The 25,297-nt window shown below is 41.3% G+C and overlaps 2 protein-coding genes across 2 annotated transcripts in view; both read right to left on the reverse strand.

The window, feature by feature from the left end:
- LOC139278096 (integumentary mucin B.1-like) overlaps positions 1-9,367 on the reverse strand; it is a 36,007-nt gene extending 26,640 nt beyond the window's left edge. Inside the window, exons 1-10 of the mRNA XM_070896754.1 lie at positions 9,314-9,367; positions 8,751-8,813; positions 8,415-8,474; positions 7,683-7,742; positions 4,513-4,569; positions 4,143-4,202; positions 3,797-3,856; positions 3,215-3,277; positions 2,868-2,927; positions 2,295-2,357 (exon numbers count right to left, since the gene is read on the reverse strand). Of these exons, the coding sequence (XP_070752855.1) occupies positions 2,295-2,357; positions 2,868-2,927; positions 3,215-3,277; positions 3,797-3,856; positions 4,143-4,202; positions 4,513-4,569; positions 7,683-7,742; positions 8,415-8,474; positions 8,751-8,754 (487 nt within the window). The 5' untranslated portion in view covers positions 8,755-8,813; positions 9,314-9,367. The remainder of the gene's footprint in view (positions 1-2,294; positions 2,358-2,867; positions 2,928-3,214; positions 3,278-3,796; positions 3,857-4,142; positions 4,203-4,512; positions 4,570-7,682; positions 7,743-8,414; positions 8,475-8,750; positions 8,814-9,313) is intronic.
- Positions 9,368-12,538: 3,171 nt separating this feature from the next.
- Positions 12,539-25,297, reverse strand: part of LOC139278097 (mucin-2-like) — a 138,402-nt gene continuing 125,643 nt past the window's right edge. The window contains exons 96-105 of the mRNA XM_070896755.1: positions 22,407-22,466; positions 22,037-22,096; positions 21,690-21,749; positions 21,106-21,168; positions 15,640-15,981; positions 14,490-14,549; positions 13,601-13,663; positions 13,258-13,317; positions 12,888-12,947; positions 12,539-12,603 (exon numbers count right to left, since the gene is read on the reverse strand). Of these exons, the coding sequence (XP_070752856.1) occupies positions 12,539-12,603; positions 12,888-12,947; positions 13,258-13,317; positions 13,601-13,663; positions 14,490-14,549; positions 15,640-15,981; positions 21,106-21,168; positions 21,690-21,749; positions 22,037-22,096; positions 22,407-22,466 (893 nt within the window). The remainder of the gene's footprint in view (positions 12,604-12,887; positions 12,948-13,257; positions 13,318-13,600; positions 13,664-14,489; positions 14,550-15,639; positions 15,982-21,105; positions 21,169-21,689; positions 21,750-22,036; positions 22,097-22,406; positions 22,467-25,297) is intronic.

Genomic DNA, 25,297 nt, shown 5'->3' on the forward strand with positions numbered 1-25,297 from the left:
TTGTGTCTGATAATGGACTGCAATTTTATTCAGAGAATTTGCAGTTCATGAGTAGAAAGGAAGTGAAACATACCAAAATTCTGCCGTACCACCCTGCTTCAAATGGTGCAGCAGAACGCACAGTACAAATTGTAAAACGTGCAGTCATCAACCAAATGTTGGATCCAAATCCAAGGAAACGGCAGTTTTCGTTGGATCACAAATTGGCAAATTTTCTAATTACTTATCATAATGGTCATATTTTAACTACAGATGTGGAAGGAGTTGAAAGTTGGAATGATTCGATTATTTCTGATGAGTCAGATAGTTTTGTTACAAGCAGAGTAACAGGAGCAAATGCTACATCAGATGTACTAGAAACAAGTCCAAGAGAAAGTCAGAATTTAATTCTGAGGTCTGCAGTTGTAGCGAGTAAAAATGTAGATCAAGGGCTGCCCTGGAGAAAAACTCTCCTCAGGTGCAGCTTAGAACGAGACTAATGTCTACAACAAGTTTGGATGGCTCTGCTCAAGAGCGAAGGTATCCTCTTCGAAATAGAAAACCAGTGATTAAGTTTGATTTGTAAATGTGGAAAAATAAGGCCATATCTTTTTGTTGTGTATCCCATGCAAGTTATGTATAATGATTATTTTGTTATGAATACTTCTTCATTAAGGAGTTGGAAGTGCAACAGAGCTCCCCCTAGTGGACTACTGCTCCACCTAATGGATGACTGTGTAATGCAACTACTGATGTAAATAATATTACAACAAAAATACCGACATTATTCCTCTGGAGTTCCTCCATAAGACTATTTTATTGCTCTTGCGGCAAACATTGAAAAAACTAACGACAGATTCAGAGGTCTTTAAATATTCAACCATTTCCCTCTAAATGAATGATCTACAAGACTGAACTAATGGACTGGCATTGTCTGAAAGCTGAATTGAGGAAAAGCACACTGATGTGAACTTGCTGGTGTATAGTGAAAGAAGTTCTCTTGAATGCATTTTAAGAATTCCGCACCCTCTATACCCTTCACACTATATTTGTCCCAGTCAATATTAGGAGAGTTAAAATCCCCTACTATTATTACCCTATGGTTTTTGGACTTCACAGCAATTTTCCTACATATTTGCTCCTCTATCTCCCTCCCACTGTTTGGGGGTCTATAATACATGCCCAGCAGTGTGATCGCCCCTTTATTATTTTTCAATTCGACCCATATGGCCTCATTTGATGATCCCTCGAACATATCATCCCTCCTCATCGTTGTAATAGTTTCTTTACTCAATACTGCGACCCCTCCCCCTTGCCCCTTTTTAACCCCTTTCTGTCTTGACTGAAAATCCTGTAACCAAGAATATTGATCTGCCAAACCCGCCCCTCTTTCAGCCATATTTCTGTCATGGCTATAATGTCATGCTCCCAAGTATCTACCTGTGCTCTTAGCTCATCCGCCTTATTCGCTATACTTCTTGCATTAAAGTATATATCATTTAGCACAGGAAGACCTCTTTGATTACCACTTACTAATGCTTGTTTCCTCTGTCTTACAGATTCGCTTTTAAATTCTTGCTATCTAATTTCTGATTTACTTCCTTCCCTATTGAATTTGTTCTCAGGTTCCCATCCCCGTGCCAAGCGAATTTAAACTCTCCCCAACAGCACTAACAAAGTCCCGGCGAGGATATTGGTCCCGACGCTACTGAGGTGCAGTCTGTCCGGTTTGGACAGGTCCCATCTCCCCCAGAAGCGGTCCCAATGCCTCAAGAATTTAAAGCCCTCTCTCGGACACCAACTCTTAAGCCATGTGTTCATCCTCTCTATCCTTCTATTGCACTCATTAGCACGTGGCACCGGTAGTAACCCAGAGGTTACTTCCTTTGAAATCCTACCTTTTAATTTTCTTCTTAGCTCCCTGATTTCTGCCTATGTCATTGGTCCCGATGTAGACCATTACTCGAGCTGCTTACCCTCTCCCCACCCCCGCACTACCCCGCCAGAATACCCTGCATCCGCTCTGTGACATCCTTGATCCTGGCACCAGGGAGGCACCATACCATTCTGGAGTCACGTTTACGGCCGCAGAAACGCCTTGCTATTCCCCTAACTATAGAATCCCCTATCACTAGAGCTCTTTTATTCTTCGTTCCAATGTTCAGATGTTTTTAAATTTTCAACCCATTTGCCACCTGAAGAAAAGGTCTACAAGACTGAACTAATGAACTGATATTGTCTGAAAGCTGAATTAGAAAAAAGCACACTGGTGTGAACAGACTTGTTGGTGTATAGTGAAAGAAAACTTCACTTACCCGTTGTAGAACTGCCAGTAGACAGAGTTGTGGTTGTTGGCACTCTTGTTGTAGTCGTCACTTCTGAAGACAAAATATACATTTAAAATGGCTGCACACTGACTGCAAAGGCAACAGTGCTAATAGAGTTTCACTGCGAGATTATTTTTATGGGGAAATGAGGAAATTATTGACTACAGATCATAACTAGGTCTCCTTACTTCAAATACTGAAGTGCAAACATAAGCACAAGGCCATGAAAGCAGCATTTGCATAATTGGTTATGTTTCAAAAGAAATCTTTCAAGTTACTGGACAAAAGAAGATCAGAAAGAATAATAGCAGCCACAACCTGTCAGCGAGCATCCTTTGACAAGATTTGATAATGATTCTATTGGAATTTGAAAGCATGCAGAGTATCCCTGTCAACATGAAATGTAAATTGTGCGTTTCATTCAAAACACAGCAATATACTGGAAACAAGTTAAGCAATCATTCGTGAGTAAGCAAAAACTCCAGTGTCTGGGAATTGTTCAAACAAGATAACTTGTGCCACTGGTCTTGCTACTGGATATTGAAAGAAGCCATCACTCACCCAGTGTGGAGCCAGTAGCAGACCCGGCTGTAGTTGCTTTCACTGTTGTTGAGATTCCTTCTGTAGAACAACAAAAATTATCAAAACCACTTCAATACAACGTAAATGCCTATTGTATCCTTGTAGAAGTGCCTCATGAGACTATTTAATTACACTTTCTGGAAAACTGATGTTAAAAAAAAATTTAGGTAGATTCAGCTGTTTTTAAATTTTCAACCATTTCCCCCCTGAAGAAATTGTCTACAAGACTGAACTAATGAACTGACATTGTCTGAAAGTTGAATTTGAGAAAAGCACACTGGTGGAAACAGACTTGCTAGTGTATATTGAAAGAAAACATCACTGACCCGTTGTAGTGGTGCCAGCAATATTAGTTGTGGTTGTTGTCCCTTTTGTTGTAGTCGTCACTTCTGAAGAAAAAATATATATTTAAAACGGCTGCACTCCGACTGCAAATCCAGCCATGTTAATAGAGTTCCACTGCTAGATTATTTTAATGGGAAATTGAGATAATGAATGAGGAAATTATTGACTGCAGTTAATAACTAGGTCTCCTTACTTCAAATACTGAAGTGCAAACATAAACACAAGGCCGTGAAAGCAGCATTTGCATAATTGGTTATGTTTCAAAACAAATCTTTCAAGTTACTGTACAAAAGATCAGAAAGAATGTTAGCGGCCACAACGTGTCAGCAAGCATCCTTTGACAAGATTTGATAATGATTGTATTGGAATTTGAAAGTATGCAGAGTATCCCTGTCACCATGAAATGTAAATTGTATGTTTCATTCAAAAGACAGTAAAATATTACAAACAAGTTAAATAATCGTTAGTCAGTAAGCAGAGGCTCCACTGTCAGGAAGTTGTTGAAACAAGACAACTTGTGTCACTGGTCTTGCTACTGGATATTGAAAGAAGCCATCACTCACCCGGTGTGGAGCCAGTAGTGGACCCGGTTGTAGTTGCTTTCACTGTTGTAGTGATTCCTTCTGTAGAGCAAGAAATATAATCAAAACCACTACATTACGACAAAAATACTGACAGTATTTCTCTAGAGTTTCTCCATAAGACTATTTTATTGCTCTTGCTGCAAACATTGTTGAAAAAAAAATAACTGCAGATTTAGAGGTCTTTAAATATTTAATCAATTTCCCTCTAAATGAAAGGTCGACAAGTCTGAACTAATGGAGTGGCATTGTCTGAAAGCTGAATTGGGGAAAAGCACACTGGTGTGAACAGACTTGCTGGTGTCTGGTGAAAGAAGACTTCACTTACCCGATGTAGTACTGCCAGCAATATTAGGTGTGGTTGTTGTCCCTTTTGTTGTAGTTGTCACTTCAGAAGAAAAAGAAAAATATTCACAATTACTACACACAAACTTGAAATCTTGCAGTATTGAGAGAGTTTCAACAATACGCTATTTTATGGATACTGAAGTGCAAGTAATGGGAATTTCTATTTGCTAGTGACTAACTAGATCACTTTATTTCTTCTCCAGTTAAAAAATAAAAGAAATTAAAATATTACAACCAAGTTACATAAACGTTAGTGAGTAAGCAGAGACCCCAGTGTCTGGAAATTTTTGCAATAAGATAACTTGTGTCACTGGTCTTGCTCCTGGATATTGAAAGAAGCCATCACTCACCCGGTGTGGAGCCAGTGGTGGACCTGGTTGTAGTTGCTTTCAATGTTGTAGAGATTCCTTTTGAAGAACAAGTAAAGTAATCAAAACCACATCAATACAATTTAATTCCTATAGTAGTTCTGTAGAGTACCTCCATGAGACTATTTAATTACACTTTTTTCACATGTTGTATTGAAAAATCTAAATGCAGATTCAGATGGTTAGGTTTTCAACCATTGTGAAATGGAAACAGAAAACAGAGAGTCAGGATAAATTGGTCATTTTCCAGTTGGCAAACAGTGGTTGAAGGGACCAAGTGTAATGTAGCCAAGTTTGCTGATGATACAAGGCTTGGTGGGAAAGCAAATTGTGAGGAGGGCACAAAAAATCTGCAAAGGGATAGACAGGCTAAGTGGGAGGGCAAAAATTTGGCAGATGGAGTATAATGTGGGAAAATGTGAGGTTATCCACTTTGGCAGAAAAAATGGAAAAGCATATTATAATTTAACTGGAGAAAAATTGCAAAGTGCTGCAGTATAGAGGGACCTGGGGGTCCTTGTGTATGAAACACGAAATGTCAGTATGCAGGTACAGCAAGTAATCAGGAAGGCAAATGGAATGTTGGCCTTTATTGCAAGGGGGATAGAGTATAAAAGCAGGGAAGTCCTGCTACAACTGTACAGGGTATTGGTAAAGGCACACCTAGAGTACTGTACAGTTTTGGTCTCCGTATTTAAGGCAGGATATACTTGCATTGGAGGCTGTTCAAAGAAGATTCACTGGGTTGATTCTGGAGATGAGGGGGTTGACTTATGAAGATAGGTTGGGCCTATACACATTGGAGTTCAGAGAATGAGAGATGATCTTATTGAAACATAAAAGATAATGAGGGGGCTCGACAAGGTGGATATAGAGAGGATATTTCCACACATAGGGGAAATTAAAATGAAGGGGACATAGGGGCCGAAATTCACTGTCCCCGAAGGGATGGAAACCGCGGAGTTTGGGGGGTGCGGAGACCGATAAAATTGATCGGCCACCGCGGTCGGGTGATTTTCACTCCCCGAGCCATATTCAGCTCGGTGGTGGTGGGGGGGGGTGGTGGTGGCGGGGAATTTGAGCGGTGTACACTTGCGCCATAAACGGCTTCGTGAAGCCGCTGTAAAGGAGACTTTCCAGTGGAGAGCTCTGCGGCGTGCAGGCTGCTGGAAAGTCACCAGGACCGGAATTTTGAGCTTCAAAAAAGAAAGCCTTTTCTCAGCGGTGCCCCCGCAAGGTATTCGAGTCGGAGCTCGAACGGGACACCGCTGGTGTGTTGCTGTGATCGGTAGGGAAATCGTTTCATTAATTTTAGTATTTTTATTTAAGATTACAGCAACCACTGTATTTATCTTTGAATAGTTTTATTAATTATTGATTTTATTTAAGCTTACAGCATCTACTGTATTTATCTTTTAATAGTTATTAATTATTGATTTTATTTAAGATTACAGTATCCACTGTAATTTATCTTTTAATAGTTCTGTTAATTGTTTTGGCTCCATTCAACCTGCTGAGTGCTGCTCAGAGGTTTTCACATACTCCTGTACTTTTGTACAACTTTCAGATCTGACTCTTTAGTGGAGTCCTGTGGGCTGCAGAGACCTGCTTGGCAGGGTTCACCCTGAGGATGGGAGGAGTGTTGGGAGGGCGACCCCTGGTGCACCTGGTCAAAAGCAGGGCGGCACACAGGAGAAGGCATCGCCATCAGCACCGTGCAGACAGGCAGCGGGCAAGGGAAGCAGCGACCATGATTCGTTCATTCTGCGCCAGACCAGCGTGCCCGCCATGTTCACCGGCCTGAATCAGGATTGGGGTAAGCTGATTGAAGACAAGGGATATCCCCAATCCCCTTGGCTGCTCACTCCACTGCGGAATCCCAGGACAGCGCCAGAGCATGCATATAATGACGCACATTATGCCACCAGGTGTATCATCGAGCTGTGCATGGGCATCCTTAAACAAAGGCTCCAGTGCCAGGACAGCTCTGGTGGCACCTTGCAGTACTCTCCTTAACGGGTCTCCATAATTGTCGTAGTCTGCTGCATCCTGCACAACCTGGCCATTATGAGGGGACAGCCACTGGAGGTTGAGCCAGCAGTACCACTTGAGGAGGAGGAGGTGCAGGAGGAGGAGGAGAAGGATCCCCGTCTCCCCAGAGCTAGGAGGCGTCAACCCATTGCCACCCGGCAAGGGCTGGATGCAGACTGGCCAGCACCCTCCTGGGAGGGTGCATCCTCACATATATGAAGGTGCCTGACACCGCCCCTGAAATCTCCCTCCATGCATTATGTGCTGGCGGTCTGCCAAGTCTCCCCACATCAAGAAACAGTATTCTTTTTCTGTCCTCCACACCGTCCATCAGTGTCTCCAGCCCCATATCAGTAAACCTGTTTGCTCTCCTTGCACCTCTTACACTAGCTATCCTTCCAGACTCCTTGAAATCTCTTTCCCCCTCAGGGCCTTGCAGCAAACCCTGGCCTTTTTAGCAGCTGGCTTATTAGAATCCCTTACCGCCATGCTGAATTTCTCAGTGGTGATAACGCTCAAATTAAGACAGCCACACTACTGAAAATTCCACTTTGGAAGGGTTCATTAGTGCTGGAACACATTTTTTCACATTTGGAGCTATATATGGGGCGGCCCAGCGAGGAAACAATTTTGGCGCTCATGGCCACAAAAAGGTCGGGAGGATCACCAGCTTTCCAATGGTACTGAATTTCGGGGCCATAGTCTTAAAATAAGGGGCCGCCCATTTAAAACTGAGATAAGGAGGAATTTCTTCTCTCAGAGCGTTGTAAATCTATGGAATTCTCCACCTCAGAGAGCTGTAGAGGCTGGGTCATTGGAAATATTTAAGACGGAGATAGACAGATTTTTGAGCGATAAGGGAGTAAAGGGTTATGGGGAGCGGGCAGGGAAGTGGAGCTGAGTCCATGATCAGATCAGCTATGATCTTATTGAATGGCGGAGCAGGCTCGAGAGGCAAAATGGCTTACTCCTCCTATTTCTTATGTTCTTATGTTTCTTATGTAAGAAAAGGGGCTACGAGACTGAACGAATAGACTGACATTGTCTGAAATCTAAATTTGAGAAAAGCACACTGGTGTGAACAGATTTGCTGGTGTTTATTGAAAGAAGGTTTCACTTACCCGTTGTAGTGGTGTAAGCAATAACAGGTGTGGTTGTTGGCCCTTTTGTTGTGGTCGTCGCTTCGGAAGAAAAATAAAAACAATCAAAACCACAGCACTCAAGTTTGAGATCTTGCAGTATTGCTAGAGTTTCATCAATTGGCTATTTTATTGATACTAAATTGCACAGAATGAGAAAAATATTGTAATACAGCTACTGACTAGATCAACCTTTTTCTCCTTTGTCAAGTAACAAAAAACTTGAAAGTGCCAAAACAACATTTGTATAATTGGTTGTGTTTGAAAAGAACTGTTTCAAGTTACTGGACAATAGACAAAAAGGGAAGAATATTAAAAACACAACATGTCAAGGGGAACATCCTTTCACAATATTTGATAATGATTCTCTTAGAATTTGAAAGTATGCACAGTCCCACCAGCAATATGAAATGCTAATTGTACGATTCATTCAAATTTCAGAGAAATATTCAGAAAAGGTTGAGTCAAGATTGGTGAACAAGCAGAGATGAAGAGAGGCAGAGACGTGGGCAAACTAGGACACAGCAATTCTCATGCTCAGCCTTTTATCTGGCTTCATTCAAATAGTTAAGTTGTCAACCATTTCCCTCTGTAAGGAATGAGCTGGATATCTACAATCTGAAGTAATGGACTTCCACTGTCTGGGAGTTGTTAAAACAAGATAACTTGTGTCACAGGTCTTGCTACTGGATATTGAAAGAAGCCATCACTCACCCGGAGTGGAGCCAGTGGTGGACCCGGTTGTAGTTGCTTTCACTGTTGTAGTGATTCCTGCTAAAACCAAGATGAGTAATCATAACCACTACAATGTAAATTCCTATGGTATTCCTGCAGAGTTCCTTCATAAGATTGTAAAATTACACTTTATGCACGTGTGATATTGAAAAATCCAAATGCATAATCAGCTGGCTAGGTTTTCAACCTATTTGAAACAAAAAAAGGTCTACAAGACTGAACTGATGGACTGACATTGCCTGAAAGCTGAATTTGAGAAAACCACACTGGTGTGAACAGATATATTGGTGTATATTGAAAGAAACCATCACTTACCCATTGTAGAACTGCCAGTAGACAGAGTTGTGGTTGTTGCCCCTTTTGTTGTAGTTGTCACTTCTGAAGAAAAAAAAATTTTAAACGGCTGCATTCTCACTGCAAATCCAGCAGTGTTGATAGAGTTCCACCGCTAGGTTATTTTATTGGGAAAAGGACATAATGAATGAGGAAGTAATTGATGACAGCTACTAACTAGGGTTCCTTACTTCAAATACTGAAATGCAAACATAAACAGGAGACCGACAAAGTAGTATCTGCATAATTGGTTGTGTTTCAAAAGAAAAAAAGAAAATCAGTAAGAATATTAACAGCCACAACGTGTCAGCAAGCATCCTTTGACAAGATTTGATAATAATTGTATTGGAATTTGAAAGTATGCAGAGTATCCCTGTCACCATGAAATGTAAATGATACGTTTCATTCAAAAGACAGTAAAATATTAAAACTAGTAAAGTAAACATTAGTGAGTAAGCAGACGCTCCACTGTCAGGAAGTTGTTGAAACAAGATAACTTGTGTCACTGGTCTTGCTCCTGGATATCGAAAGAAGCCATTACTCACCCGGTGTGGAGCCAGTGGTGGACCCGGTTGTAGTTGCTTTCACTGTTGTGATACTTTCTGCAGAGCAAGAAAAATATTCAAAACCACCACATTACGACAAACAGACTGATAGTATTCATCTAGAGGTCCTCCATAAGGCTGTTTAATTGCTCTTGCTGCAACTGTTGTTTGAAAAACTAACTGCAGATTCAGATGTCTTTAAATTTTCAACCATTTCCTCCCTAAAAGAAGAGTCTGCAAGACTGAACTAATGGAGTGGCATTGTCTGAAAGCTGAATTGGGGAAAAGCACACTGGTGTGAACAGACTTGCTGGTGCATAGTGAAAGAAGACTTCACTTACCCGTTGTAGTACTGCCAGCAATATTAGGTGTGGTTGTTGTCCCTTTTGTTGTAGTTGTCACTTCAGAAGAAAAAGAAAAATATTCACAATTTCTACACACAAACTTGAAATCTTGCAGTATTGAGAGAGTTTCAACAATACGCTATTTTATGGATACTGAAGTGCAAGTAATGGGAATTTCTATTTGCTAGTGACGAACTAGGTCTCTTTATTTCTTCTCCAGTCAAAGGATAAAAGAAAGTAAAATATTACAACCAAGTTACGTAAACGTTAGTGAGTAAGCAGAGACCCCACTGTCTGGAAATATTTGCAATAAGATAACTGATGTTACCAGTCTTGCTACTGGATATTGAAAGAAGCCATCACTCACCCGGTGTGGAGCCAGTAGTGGACCCGGTTGTAGTTGCTTTCACTGTTGTAGTGATTCCTTCTGAAAACCAAGAAGAGTAATCAAAACCACATCATGACAATGTAAATTCCTACAGTATTCTTGTAGAGTTCCTTCATAAGATTGTTAAATTACACTTTATGCACATGTGATATTGAAAAATCCAAATGCATATTCAGCGAGCGAGGTTTTCAACCATTTAGAAACAAAAAAAAGGTCTACAAGACTGAACTAATGTACTGACATTGCCTTAAAGCTGAATTAGAGAAAAGCACACTGGTGTGAATAGACTTACTGGTGTATAGTAAAAGAAACCATCACTTACCTGTTGTAGAACTGCCAGAAGACAGAGTTGTTGTTGTTGCCCCTTTTGTTGTAGTCGTCACTTCTAAAGAAAAAAAATATTTAAAACGGCTGCATTCCGACTGCAAATCCAACAGTGTTGATAGAGTTCCACCGCGAGGTTATTTTATTGGGAAAAGGACATAATGAATGAGGAAGTAATTGACGACAGCTACTAACTAGGGTCCGTACTTCAAATACTGAAATGCAAACATAAACAGGAGACCGACAAAGTAGTATCTGCATAATTGGTTGTGTTTCAAAAGAAAAAAAGAAAATCAGTAAGAATATTAACAGCCACAACGTGTCAGCAAGCATCCTTTGACAAGATTTGATAATAATTGTATTGGAATTTGAAAGTATGCAGAGTATCCCTGTCACCATGAAATGTAAATGATACTTTCATTCAAAAGACAGTAAAATATTAAAACTAGTAAAGTAAACATTAGTGAGTAAGCAGACGCTCCACTGTCAGGAAGTTGTTGAAACAAGATAACTTGTGTCACTGGTCTTGCTCCTGGATATCGAAAGAAGCCATCACTCACCCGGTGTGGAGCCAGTGGTGGACCCGGTTGTAGTTGCTTTCACTGTTGTGATACTTTCTGCAGAGCAAGAAAAATATTCAAAACCACCACATTACGACAAACAGACTGATAGTATTCATCTAGAGGTCCTCCATAAGGCTGTTTAATTGCTCTTGCTGCAACTGTTGTTTGAAAAACTAACTGCAGATTCAGATGTCTTTAAATTTTCAACCATTTCCTCCCTAAAAGAAGAGTCTGCAAGACTGAACTAATGGACTGGCATTGTCTGAAAGCTGAATTGGGGAAAAGCACACTTGTGTGAACAGACTTGCTGGTGCATAGTGAAAGAAGACTTCACTTACCCGTTGTAGTACTGCCAGCAATATTAGGTGTGGTTGTTGTCCCTTTTGTTGTAGTTGTCACTTCAGAAGAAAAAGAAAAATATTCACAATTACTACACACAAACTTGAAATCTTGCAGTATTGAGAGAGTTTCAACAATACGCTATTTTATGGATACTGAAGTGCAAGTAATGGGAATTTCTATTTGCTAGTGACGAACTAGGTCTCTTTATTTCTTCTCCAGTCAAAGGATAAAAGAAAGTAAAATATTACAACCAAGTTACGTAAACGTTAGTGAGTAAGCAGAGACCCCACTGTCTGGAAATATTTGCAATAAGATAACTGATGTTACCAGTCTTGCTACTGGATATTGAAAGAAGCCATCACTCACCCGGTGTGGAGCCAGTAGTGGACCCGGTTGTAGTTGCTTTCACTGTTGTAGTGATTCCTTCTGAAAACCAAGAAGAGTAATCAAAACCACATCACGACAATGTAAATTCCTACAGTATTCTTGTAGAGTTCCTTCATAAGATTGTTAAATTACACTTTATGCACATGTGATATTGAAAAATCCAAATGCATATTCAGCGAGCGAGGTTTTCAACCATTTAGAAACAAAAAAAAGGTCTACAAGACTGAACTAATGTACTGACATTGCCTTAAAGCTGAATTAGAGAAAAGCACACTGGTGTGAATAGACTTACTGGTGTATAGTAAAAGAAACCATCACTTACCTGTTGTAGAACTGCCAGAAGACAGAGTTGTTGTTGTTGCCCCTTTTGTTGTAGTCGTCACTTCTAAAGAAAAAAAATATTTAAAACGGCTGCATTCCGACTGCAAATCCAACAGTGTTGATAGAGTTCCACCGCGAGGTTATTTTATTGGGAAAAGGACATAATGAATGAGGAAGTAATTGACGACAGCTACTAACTAGGGTCCGTACTTCAAATACTGAAATGCAAACATAAACAGGAGACCGACAAAGTAGTATCTGCATAATTGGTTGTGTTTCAAAAGAAAAAAAGAAAATCAGTAAGAATATTAACAGCCACAACGTGTCAGCAAGCATCCTTTGACAAGATTTGATAATAATTGTATTGGAATTTGAAAGTATGCAGAGTATCCCTGTCACCATGAAATGTAAATGATACGTTTCATTCAAAAGACAGTAAAATATTAAAACTAGTAAAGTAAACATTAGTGAGTAAGCAGACGCTCCACTGTCAGGAAGTTGTTGAAACAAGATAACTTGTGTCACTGGTCTTGCTCCTGGATATCGAAAGAAGCCATCACTCACCCGGTGTGGAGCCAGTGGTGGACCCGGTTGTAGTTGCTTTCACTGTTGTGATACTTTCTGCAGAGCAAGAAAAATATTCAAAACTACCACATTACGACAAACAGACTGATAGTATTCATCTAGAGGTCCTCCATAAGGCTGTTTAATTGCTCTTGCTGCAACTGTTGTTTGAAAAACTAACTGCAGATTCAGATGTCTTCAAATTTTCAACCATTTCCTCCCTAAAAGAAGAGTCTGCAAGACTGAACTAATGGACTGGCATTGTCTGAAAGCTGAATTGGGGAAAAGCACACTTGTGTGAACAGACTTGCTGGTGCATAGTGAAAGAAGACTTCACTTACCCGTTGTAGTACTGCCAGCAATATTAGGTGTGGTTGTTGTCCCTTTTGTTGTAGTTGTCACTTCAGAAGAAAAAGAAAAATATTCACAATTACTACACACAAACTTGAAATCTTGCAGTATTGAGAGAGTTTCAACAATACGCTATTTTATGGATACTGAAGTGCAAGTAATGGGAATTTCTATTTGCTAGTGACGAACTAGGTCTCTTTATTTCTTCTCCAGTCAAAGGATAAAAGAAAGTAAAATATTACAACCAAGTTACGTAAACGTTAGTGAGTAAGCAGAGACCCCACTGTCTGGAAATATTTGCAATAAGATAACTGATGTTACCAGTCTTGCTACTGGATATTGAAAGAAGCCATCACTCACCCGGTGTGGAGCCAGTAGTGGACCCGGTTGTAGTTGCTTTCACTGTTGTAGTGATTCCTTCTGAAAACCAAGAAGAGTAATCAAAACCACATCACGACAATGTAAATTCCTACAGTATTCTTGTAGAGTTCCTTCATAAGATTGTTAAATTACACTTTATGCACATGTGATATTGAAAAATCCAAATGCATATTCAGCTAGCGAGGTTTTCAACCATTTAGAAACAAAAAAAAGGTCTACAAGACTGAACTAATGTACTGACATTGCCTTAAAGCTGAATTAGAGAAAAGCACACTGGTGTGAATAGACTTACTGGTGTATAGTAAAAGAAACCATCACTTACCTGTTGTAGAACTGCCAGAAGACAGAGTTGTTGTTGTTGCCCCTTTTGTTGTAGTCGTCACTTCTAAAGAAAAAAAATATTTAAAACGGCTGCATTCCGACTGCAAATCCAACAGTGTTGATAGAGTTCCACCGCGAGGTTGTTTTATTGGGAAAAGGACATAATGAATGAGGAAGTAATTGACGACAGCTACTAACTAGGGTTCCATACTTCAAATACTGAAAAGCAAACATAAACACGAGAACAACAAAGTAGTATTTGCATAATTGGTTGTGTTTCAAAAGAACTAAAGAAAATCAGAAAGAATATTAACGGCCACAATGTGTCAGCGAGCATCCTTTGACAAGATTTGATAATAATTGTATTGGAATTTGAAAGTATGCAGAGTATCCCTGTCACCATGAAATGGAAATTATACGTTTCATTCAAAAGACAGTAAAATATTAAAACTAGTTAAGTAACCATTAATGAGTAAGCAGAGGCTCCACTATCAGGAAGTTGTTGAAACAAGATAACTTGTGTCACTGGTCTTGCTCCTGGATAGCGAAAGAAGCCATCACTCACCCGGTGTGGAGCCAGTAGTTGTTTTCACTGTTGTGATTCCTTCAGTAGAGCAAGGAAAATATCAAAACCACTACATTACGACAAACATACTGATAGTATTCCTCTAGAGTTCCTCCATAAGGCTGTTTTATTGCTCTTCCTGCAACTGTTGTTGAAAAAACTAACTGCAGATTCAGATGTCTTTAAATTTTCAACCATTTCCTCCCTAAAAGAAGAGTCTACAAGACTGAACTAATGGAGTGGCATTGTCTGAAAGCTGAATTGGGGAAAAGCACACTGGTGTGAACAGACTTGCTGGTGTATAGTGAAAGAAGACTTCACTTACCCGTTGTAGTAGTGCCAGCAATATTAGGTGTGGTTGTTGTCCCTTTTGTTGTAGTCGTCACTTCGAAAGAAAAAGAAAAACATTCAAACACTGCACTCCAACATCAATCCAGCAATATTGAGAATTTCACCAGTATTTTGTTGTTTGTTATTCGTTGATGGGATGTTGGCATCACTGGCAAGGCCAGCATTTATTGCACATCCCTACTTGCCTTTGAGAAGGTGGTGTGAGCCTAAAACCACTGCAGTCTGTGTGGTCAAGGTATTCCCACAGTGCTGTTAGGGAGGGAGTACCAGGATTTTGACCATACGATGATGAAGGAACGGCAATATATTTCCAAGTCAGGGTGGTGTGTGACTTGAAAGGGAACTTGGAGGTGATGGTGATCACGGGGTTGGGAGGTGCTGCTGAAGAAGCCTTGGTGAGTTGCTGCAGTGCATCTTGTAGATGGTACACACTGCAGGCACGGTGCACTGGTGGTGGAGGGAGTGAATGTTTAAGGTAGTGGATGGGTTGCCAATTAAGTGGGCTGTTTTGTCCTGGATGGTTACGAGCTTCTTGAGTGTTATTGGAGCTGCACTCATCCAGGCAAGTGGAGAGTATTCCATCACTGTCCCGATTTATGCCTTTTAGATGGTGGAAAGGCGTCGGTGAGTTAAGAAATGAGTTACTCACCACAGAATACCCAGCCTCTGACCTGCTCCTGTAGCCACGGTATTTATGTGGCTGATCCAGGATATTGGTATTGGGGGATTCGGCGATGGTAATGCCGTTGAATGTCAAAGGACAGTGGTTAGATTGTATCTTGTTGGAGATGGTCATTGCTTGGTACTTGTGTGACGCAAATGTTACTTGCCACTTATCAGCCCAAGTCTGAATGTTGTCCAGGTCTTTTTGCATGCGGACACGGACTGCTTCATTATCTGAGGAGTTGCAAATGGCACTGATCACTGCAATCATCAGCGAACATCCCCACTTCCGACTTTATGACAGAGTGAAGGTCATTTATTGATACTTTGGCACGAATGATCAGGACATGTTTAACTACAGCTATTAACTATTTATCCTTACACCTTTGACTGCTTGATGTAATTAGTCAGCTTTAACATACGGAATACATTATTAATTTGGACACAAGTTTCTCATTTACCAGAAACCATATTTGTACTGCTGGTTGTTGTGGTCATTGCTGTTTGTTTCTCGCAGCAAACTCGAATTTGGTAGTCATAACAAAACTTGGACTCCTGCAAATCATTTTCTGAGACTATGCAGGTGAGGCCCGTGTCTTTGTCGCACGTCACATTGTCTGGTGAGTCGCTTATTGGCCTCTCAGGTTCATCGACGAATTGACAGTGAATGATAGTAATTTGATCAAAAGGGGAAGAACAGTGTTTATTGTTTCGGGGGTCTAGTAATTCATAATCGCCTGGGCTGTCACTAGAAGGTGTATGTTCATTAAACCAGCGGGACCATTCGCCATGGCAGACAACCTCTGTAACAGAAAAGGAGGAGAACATATTAGACCCTCACGATCCAACCAAAACTATGAAACATAAATATGAGAGCAGCAAGGCAGCAGTTGCAGAGTGTTCGAAAAGAAGTCTTTCATACAACTGGACCAAAACAGGAATAGGCACAATATTAGCAACCACAAAATGTCATGGGAACAATTTTTGACAATATTTGTAAATTATTCTATTAGAAATTAGAAGTGTGCAGCGCATGAGCATCATTGTGACGTGCAAATTGTACATTTGAGTAGCTGCTTGAAAAATTATCACAAAAAAGTTGAATGTGAGAATAAGTGGAGACTAAATGAGACAGAGGTGGCAGCAGAGAGGAATTTTATAGATAAAACTGTATAAGCATAACTGCTCCTCGGGGCGAGATTGACTCAAAAGTGGTTTTGTCATTCTTGTAAAGTGCCATTGCTTGCAGATTGAGATGTACTGAACTTTTCAATTAATTCCATTTCAAAGGATTGGGCAACAGGTCTGCAGGGTTGAACCGATGGACTGGCAGTAATAGAGGCCCCCCCCATCCCCGGCCACCGGGCTGCTGTTCCACCTAGTGGACTACTATGGTAATGCAACTACTGATGTAAATACAATAAAAGGATCATGTAGCAAGGTCACAATTCCTGCCAACCAACAGAGAGACTTTGAAAGGTTCTTTGTTTTGCAGAACAGCTAAAAATCCAAGGTAAATTACATGCATAGTTGGCTGAACTGTTGACATTGCCAGAATCCAGATGGCTGCGCCTATGCGAATAATAGGGCATTGGGTGAGTTCCATCATGACCGAGAGACTTTCGGAGCGTATGTGGAGCAGCTAGAAACATTTTTAACCGCGAATAGTATCGTCAAAGTCCCTGCTGATGAAAACCATAACCGGACGATTTTAGAACGGAAACTGGCAATTTTCTTGATGAAGTAGGCCATGAGGTGTATGAAACTCTGAAAAATGTACTGTTCTGGTCAAGCCAAAGGACATGCCAGTGATGGAGATTAGAACAGCACTACAATCCTGAGCCCATGGAAATTGCTGAAAGTTATCGTTTTGGAAAATGAGATCAATTTATTGATGAGGGTATCGATGAGTACATTGTAGCTTTGTAGAAATACAAAGATGAGTACATTGTAGCTCGGACCATTTCCAGTCGTCAGACAACTGAGATGAATCGCCTACAGGTTATAAGTAAAAGGCAAAAGCAAAATATTGCAGACGATGGAATCTGAAATAAAAACAGAAAATGTTGGAAATTTCAGCGGGTCAGTCAGTATCTGTGGAGAGAAACAGAGTTAACGTTTCAGGTCGATAACCCTTCGTCAGAAAGTAAAAGGCAGTTGGGCCTCAAGTCCTCAGCAACTGGCCATGGTAACAGTACATTGAAGTCATGCTATCAGTGCCTGGGACAACACATTTCTCAAAACTGTCCAGAAGTGAAGGCAGAGTTTTTCTTCTGCAAGAAAACAGGACATCTTGCAAAGGCATGTCGACTGAAGAGCAAACTGACTTTCAATGCTAGAAGTAGATATCACGAGACACTACATAGCATTGAAGACGAGCAACAGGACGAGGTGGTTCTGGAGATACACGTCATTAGGTGCACAAGGGTATCTAACAATAATTCGCGATGTATTGTCATCTAAGTAGACGTTGCAGGAACCGGGATATCCATGGAAATAGACACTGGTGCATCCATGAGCGTAGGACCGGAATTGCTATATTTTAACAAGTTACCTGATCTTCCACTAGAGAAATTGAAGATAGAGCTGTGAGGCTACTCAGGAGAGAAAATTCCTGTTGCAGGACATATCAGCATACCGGTGAAATACAAAGATCAGTTTCAGAGCTTGCCTCTCACAGTAGTGGCAGGAGACAAGCCTGCTTTGGTAGGTAGAAATTGGTTGGATCGAGATTTTTCGCGTGGAATCGAAATTTGCATCGAAAGATGACGTCATCAAGCAGTATCCGAAGGTGTTCCGCGAAACAGGCAGTCCACCGAAAACCTCCAGGCCAGTGTCAGAGAACAGAAGGACGCTAGACCAGTTTACTGCAAGCCACGTCCCGTACCATATGCACTCAAGGAGAAAGTTGAGCAAGAAATCAAAAGATTAGTCATTGAGAACATTATCTCTCAGGTAGATCAAAGTAATGCTGATGCTATGTCAAGGTTACCATCCCCATCACAAGTTACAGCCAATAGGGAAGAAGTGTTCTATTTTTCACACATTGATGAGCTGCCAGTCGCAGCTGAAGAGAATGGTCGAGCTACCAAACGTGACCCTGGTTTTATCAATGGTGTATGATTACATCGCAAATGTCTACCAAACCAGGTATTTGAGGAAGATATTCATCCATACTTCGTTCGTAGGAATGAATTATCAGTGGATAAAGATCGTATCATGTGGGGTGCAAGAGTAGTTATCCCAAATAAGTTCAGGCCCAAATTGTTAGGAGATCTTCTTGACCAGCACCTGGGAACGTGCTTGACCAAGAGTTTTGCGCACAGTTATTTATGGTGGCCAGGTTTAGATAAAGATATAGAATACATCATTAGTCAGTGTACAACATGTCAATTGGTGAGCAAGAAACCACCAACAGTATTATTACAGACATGGAAATGGTCTCCCAGGGTGTGGCAAAGGTTGTATGTAGATTTTGCTGAGCTAGAAGGACAACAATTGTTCATTATGATGAATAGTCATTCGAAGTGGTAGAGGTGTTTTTGATGTGGAAAATAACAAGTAAAACACGAGACAATTTGCCAAGATTTTTTTCTTTCTATGGCCTGCCAGAAGAAATTGTGTCTGATAATGGGCTGCAATTTTGTTCAGGGAATTTGCAGTTTATGAGCAGAAACGGAGTGAAACATACCAAAATTCTGCCATACCAACCTGCTTCAAATGGTGCAGCAGAACGCACAGTACAAATTGTAAAACGTGCAGTCATCAACCAAATGTTGGATCCAAATCCAAGGAAACGACAGTTGTCGTTGGATCACAAATTGGCAAATTTTCTAATTACTTATCATAATGGTCCTATTTTAATTGCAGATGTGGAAGGAGTTGAAAGTTGGAATGATTCGATTATTTCTGATGAGTCAGATAGTTTTGTTGCAAGTAGAGTACCAGCAGCAAATGCTACATCAGATGTACTAGAAACAAGTCCAAGAGAAAGTCAGAGTTTAATTCGGAGTCTGAAGTTGTAGCGAGTCAAAATGTAGATCAAGGGCTGCCCTGGAGAAAAACTCTCCTCAGGTGCAGCTTCGAACGAGACTAAGTTCGACAACAAGTTTGTACGGTTCTGCTCAAGAGCGAAGGTATCCTCTTCGAAATAGAAAACCAGTGATTAAGTTTGATTTGTAAATGTGGAAAAATAAGTCCATATCTTTTTGTTGTGTATACTATGCAAGTTATGTATAATGATTATTTTGTTATGATTACTTCTTGATTAAGGAGGTAGAAGTGCAACAGAGCTCCCCCTAGTGGACTACTGCTCCACCTAATGGACTACTGTGGTAATGCAACTACTGATGTAAATAATATTACAACAAAAATACCGACATTATTCCTCTGGAGTTCCTCCATAAGACAATTTTATTGCTCTTGCGGCAAACATTGAAAAAACTAACGACAGATTCAGAGGTCTTTAAATATTCAACCATTTCCCTCGAAATGAAAGATCTACAAGACTGAACTAATGGACTGGCATTGTCTGAAAGCTGAATTGAGGAATAGCACACTGGTGTGAACAGACTTGCTGGTGTATCATGAAAGAAGTTCTCTTGACTGCATTTTAAGAATTCCGCACCCTCTATATCCTTCACACTATATTTGTCCCAATCAATATTAGGAGAGTTAAAATCCCCTACTATTAATACCCTATGGTTTTTGTACTTCACAGCAATTTTCCTACATATTTGCTCGTCTATCTCCCTCCCACTGTTTGGGGGTCTATAATACACGCCCAGCAGTGTGATCGCCACTTTATTATTTTTCAATTCGACCCATATGGCCTCATTTGATGATCCCTCGAACATATCATCCCTCCTCATCGCTATAATAGTGTCTTTACTCAATACTGCGACCCCTCCCCCTTGCCCCTTTTTAACCCCTTTCTGTCTTGACTGAAAATCCTGTAACCAAGAATATTGATCTGCCAAACCTGCCCCTCTTTCAGCCATATTTCTGTCATGGCTATAATGTCATACTCCCAAGTATCTACCTGTGCTCTTAGCTCATCCGCCTTATTCGCTATACTTCTTGCATTAAAGTATATATCATTTAGCACAGGAAGACCTCCTTGATTGCTACTTACTAACGCTTGTTTCCTCTGTCTTACAGATTCGCTTTCTAAATTTTTGCTATCTAATTTCTGATTTACTTCCTTCCCTATTGAATTTGTTCTCAGGTTCCCATCCCCGTGCCAAGCTAATTTAAACTCTCCCCAACAGCACTAGCAAAAGTCCCGGCGAGGATATTGGTCCCGGCGCTATTGAGGTGCAGCCTGTTCGGATTGTACAGGTCCCATCTCCCCCAGAAGCAGACCCAATGCCTCAAGAATTTAAAGCCCTCCCTCGGACACCAACTCTTAAGCCATGTGTTCATCCTCTCTATCCTTCGATTGCACTCATAACCACGTGGCACCGGTAGCAACCCAGAGGTTACTTCCTTTGAAATCCTACCTTTTAATTTTCTTCTTAGCTCCCTGATTTCTGCCTATGTCATTGGTCCCGATGTAGACCATTACTCGAGCTGCTTACCCTCTCCCCACCCCACTACTACCCCGCACTCTCCGCCAGAATGCTCTGCGTCTGCTCTGTGACATCCTTGATCCTGGCACCAGGGAGGCACCATACCATTCTGGAGTCACATTTACGGCCGCAGAAACGCCTTGCTATTCCCCTAACTATAGAATCCCCTATCACTGGAGCTCTTTTATTCTTCGTTCCAATGTTCAGATGTTTTTAAATTTTCAACCCATTTCCCACCTGAAGAAAAGGTCTACATGACTGAACTAATGAACTGATATTGTCTGAAAGCTAAATTAGAGAAAAGCACACTGGTGTGAACAGACTTGTTGGTGTATAGTGAAAGAAAACTTCACTTACCCGTTGTAGAACTGCCAGTAGACAGAGTTGTGGTTGTTGGCACTCTTGTTGTAGTCGTCACTTCTGAAGACAAAATATACATTTAAAATGGCTGCACTCCGACTGCAAAGGCAACAGTGCTAATAGAATTTCACTGCGAGATTATTTTTATGGGGAACTGAGATGATAAATGAGGAAATTATTGACTACAGATCATAACTAGGTCTCCTTACTTCAAATACTGAAGTGCAAACATAAGCACAAGGCCATGAAAGCAGCATTTGCATAATTGGTTATGTTTCAAAAGAAATCTTTCAAGTTACTGGACAAAAGAAGATCAGAAAGAATAATAGCGGCCACAACCTGTCAGCGAGCATCCTTTGACAAGATTTGACAATGATTGTATTGGAATTTGAAAGTATGCAGAGTATCCTTGTCAACATGAAATGTAAATTGTGCGTTTCATTCAAAACACAGCAATATACTGGAAACAAGTCAAGTAATCATTCGTGAGTAAGCAGAAACTCCAGTATCTGGGAATTGTTAAACAAGATAACTTGTGCCACTGATCTTGCGACTGGATATTGAAAGAAGCCATCACTCACCCAGTGTGGAGCCAGTAGCAGATCCGGCTGTAGTTGCTTTCACTGTTGTTGAGATTCCTTCTGAAGAACAACAAAAATTATCAAAAGCACTTCAATACAACGTAAATGCCTCTTGTATCCTTGTAAAAGTCCCTCATGAGACTATTTAATTACACTTTCTGGAAAACTGATGTTGAAAAAAAATTAACGTAGATTCAGATGTTTTTAAATTTTCAACCATTTCCCACCTGAAGAAATTGTCTACAAGACTGAACTAATGAACTGACATTGTCTGAAAGCTGAATTTGAGAAAAGCACACTTGTGTGAACAGACTTGCTAGTGTATATTGAAAGAAGACATCACTTACCCGTTGTAGTACTGCCAGCAATATTAGGTGTGGTTGTTGTCCCTTTTGTTGTAGTTGTCACTTCAGAAGAAAAATAAAAATATTCACAATTACTACACACAAACTTGAAATCTTGCAGTATTGAGAGAGTTTCAACAATACGCTATTTTATGGATACTGAAGTGCAAGTAATGGGAATTTCTATTTGCTCGTGACTAACTAGATCGCTTTATTTCTTCTCCAGTTAAAGGATAAAAGAAATTAAAATATTACAACCAAGTTACGTAAACGTTAGTGAGTAAGCAGAGACCCCAGTGTCTGGAAATTTTTGTAATAAGATAACTTGTGCCACTGGTGTTGCTCCTGGATACTGAAAGAAGCCATCACTCACCCGGTGTGGAGCCAGTGGTGGACCCGGTTGTAGTTGCTTTCAATGTTGTTGAGATTCCTTCTGAAGAACAAGTAATCAAAACCACATCAATACAATTTAATTCCTATAGTAGTTCTGTAGAGTACCTCCATAAGACTATTTAATTACACTTTTTTCACATGTTGTATTGAAAAATCTAAATGCAGATTCAGATGGTTAGGTTTTCAAACATTGTGAAATGGAAACAGAAAACAGAGAGTCAGGATAAATTGGTCATTTTCCAGTTGGCAAACAGTGGCTGAAGGGACCAAGTGTAATGTAGCCACATTTGCTGATGATACAAAGCTTGGTGGGAAAGCAAAGTGTGAGGAGGACACAAAAAATCTGCAAAGGGATATCGACAGGCTAAGTGGGTGGGCAAAAATTTGGCAGATGGAGTATAATGTGGGAAAATGTGAGGTTATCCACTTTGGCAGAAAAAATGGAAAAGCATATTATAATTTAACTGGAGAAAAATTGCAAAGTGCTGCAGTATGGAGGGACCTGGGGGTCCTTGTGTATGAAACACAAAAAGTTAGTATGCAGGTACAGCAAGTAATCAGGAAAGCAAATGGAATGCTGGCCTTTATTGCAAGGGGGATAGAGTATAAAAGCAGGGAAGTCCTGCTACAACTGTACAGGGTATTGGTAAAGGCATACCGAGAGCACTGTATAGTTTTGGTCTCTGTATTTAAGGCAGGATATACTTGCATTGGAGGGTGTTCAAAGAAGGTTCACTGGGTTGATTCTGGAGATGAGGGGGTTGACTTATGAAGATAGGTTGGGCGTATACACATTGGAGTTTGAGAGGTGATCTTATTGAAACATAAAAGATAATGAGGGGGCTCGACAAGGTGGATACAGAGAGGATATTTCCACACATAGGGGAAATTAAAATTAGAGGACATAGGGGCCGAAATTCACTGTCCCCGAAGGGACGGCAACTGCGGAGTTTGGCGGGGGGGAGAACACAGCGGTCGACTGATTTTCACTCCCCGAGCCATATTCAGCTCGGCGGTGGTGGGGGGGGCGGGGGTGAATTTGAGCGGTGTACACTTGCGCCATAAACGGCGCGGTGAAGCCGTTGTAAAGGAGACTATCCAGTGGAGAGCTCTGCGGCGTGCGGGCCGCGGGAAAGTCACCAGGACCGGAATTTTGAGCTTCAAAAAAGAAAGCCTTTTCTCAGCGGTGCCCCCGCAAGGTATTCGAGTCGGAGCTCGAACGGGACACCGCTGGAGTGTTGCTGTGATCGGTAGGGAAATCGTTTTATTAATTTTAGTATTTTTATTTAAGGTTACAGCAACCACTGTATATATCTTTGAATAGTTTTATTAATTATTGATTTTATTTAAGATTACAGCATCTACTGTATTTATCTTTTAATAATTATTAATTATTGATTTTATTTAAGATTACAGTATCCACTGTAATTTATCTTTTAATAGTTCGATTAATTGTTTTGGCTCCATTCAACCTGCTGAGTGCTGCTCAGAGGTTTTCACATACTCCTGTACTTTTGTACAACTTTCAGATCTGACTCTTTAGTGGAGTCCTGTGGGCTGCAGAGACCTGCTTGGCAGGGTTCACCCTGAGGATGGGAGGAGTGTTGGGAGGGCGACCCCTGGTGCACCTGGTCAAAAGCAGGGCGGCACACAGGAGAAGGCATCGCCATCAGCACCGTGCAGACAGGCAGCGGGCAAGGGAAGCAGCGACCATGATTCGTTCATCTGCACCAGACCAGCGTGCCCGCCATGTTCACCGGCCTGAATCAGGATTGGGGTAAGCTGATTGAAGACAAGGGATATCCCCAATCCCCTTGGCTGCTCACTCCACTGCGGAACCCCAGGACAGCGCCAGAGCATGCATACAATGACGCACATTATGCCACCAGGTGTATCATCGAGCTGTGCATGGGCATCCTTAAACAAAGGCTCCAGTGCCAGGACAGCTCTGGTGGCACCTTGCAGTACTCTCCTTAACGGGTCTCCATAATTGTCGTAGTCTGCTGCATCCTGCACAACCTGGCCATCATGAGGGGACAGCCGCTGGAGGTTGAGCCAGCAGTACCACTTGAGGAGGAGGAGGTGCAGGAGGAGGAGGAGAAGGATCCCCGTCTCCCCAGAGCTAGGAGGCGTCAACCCATTGCCACCCGGCAAGGGCCGGATGCAGACTGGCCAGTACCCTCCTGGGAGGGTGCATCCTCACATATAAGAAGGTGCCTGACACCGCCCCTGAAATCTCCCTCCAGGCATTATGTGCTGGCGGTCTGCTAAGTCTCCCCACATCAAGAAACAGTATTCTTTTTCTGTCCTCCACACCGTCCATCAGTGTCTCCAGCCCCATATCAGTAAACCTGTTTGCTCTCCTTGCACCTCTTACACCAGCTATCCTTCCAGACTCCTTGAACTCTCTTTCCTCCTCAGGGCCTTGCAGAAAACCCTGGCCTTTTTAGCAGCTGGCTTATTAGAATCCCTTACCTCCATGCTGAATTTCTCAGTGGTGATAACGCTCAAATTAAGACAGCCACACTACTGAAAATTCCACTTTGGAAGGGTTCATTAGTGCTGGAACACATTTGTTCACATTTGGAGCTATATATGGGGCGGCCCAGCGAGGAAACAATTTTGGCGCTCATGGCCACAAAAAGGTCGGGAGGATCACCAGCTTTCCAATGGTACTGAATTTCGGGGCCATAGTCTTAAAATAAGGGGCCGCCCATTTAAAACTGAGATAAGGAGGAATTTCTTCTCTCAGAGCGTTGTAAATCTATGGAATTCTCCACCTCAGAGAGCTGTAGAGGCTGGGTCATTGGAAATATTTAAGACGGAGATAGACAGATTATTGAGCGATAAGGGAATAAAGGGTTATGGGGA

Source organism: Pristiophorus japonicus, chromosome 13 (genome assembly GCF_044704955.1).
Source record: "Pristiophorus japonicus isolate sPriJap1 chromosome 13, sPriJap1.hap1, whole genome shotgun sequence".
NCBI lineage: Eukaryota > Metazoa > Chordata > Chondrichthyes > Pristiophoridae > Pristiophorus > Pristiophorus japonicus.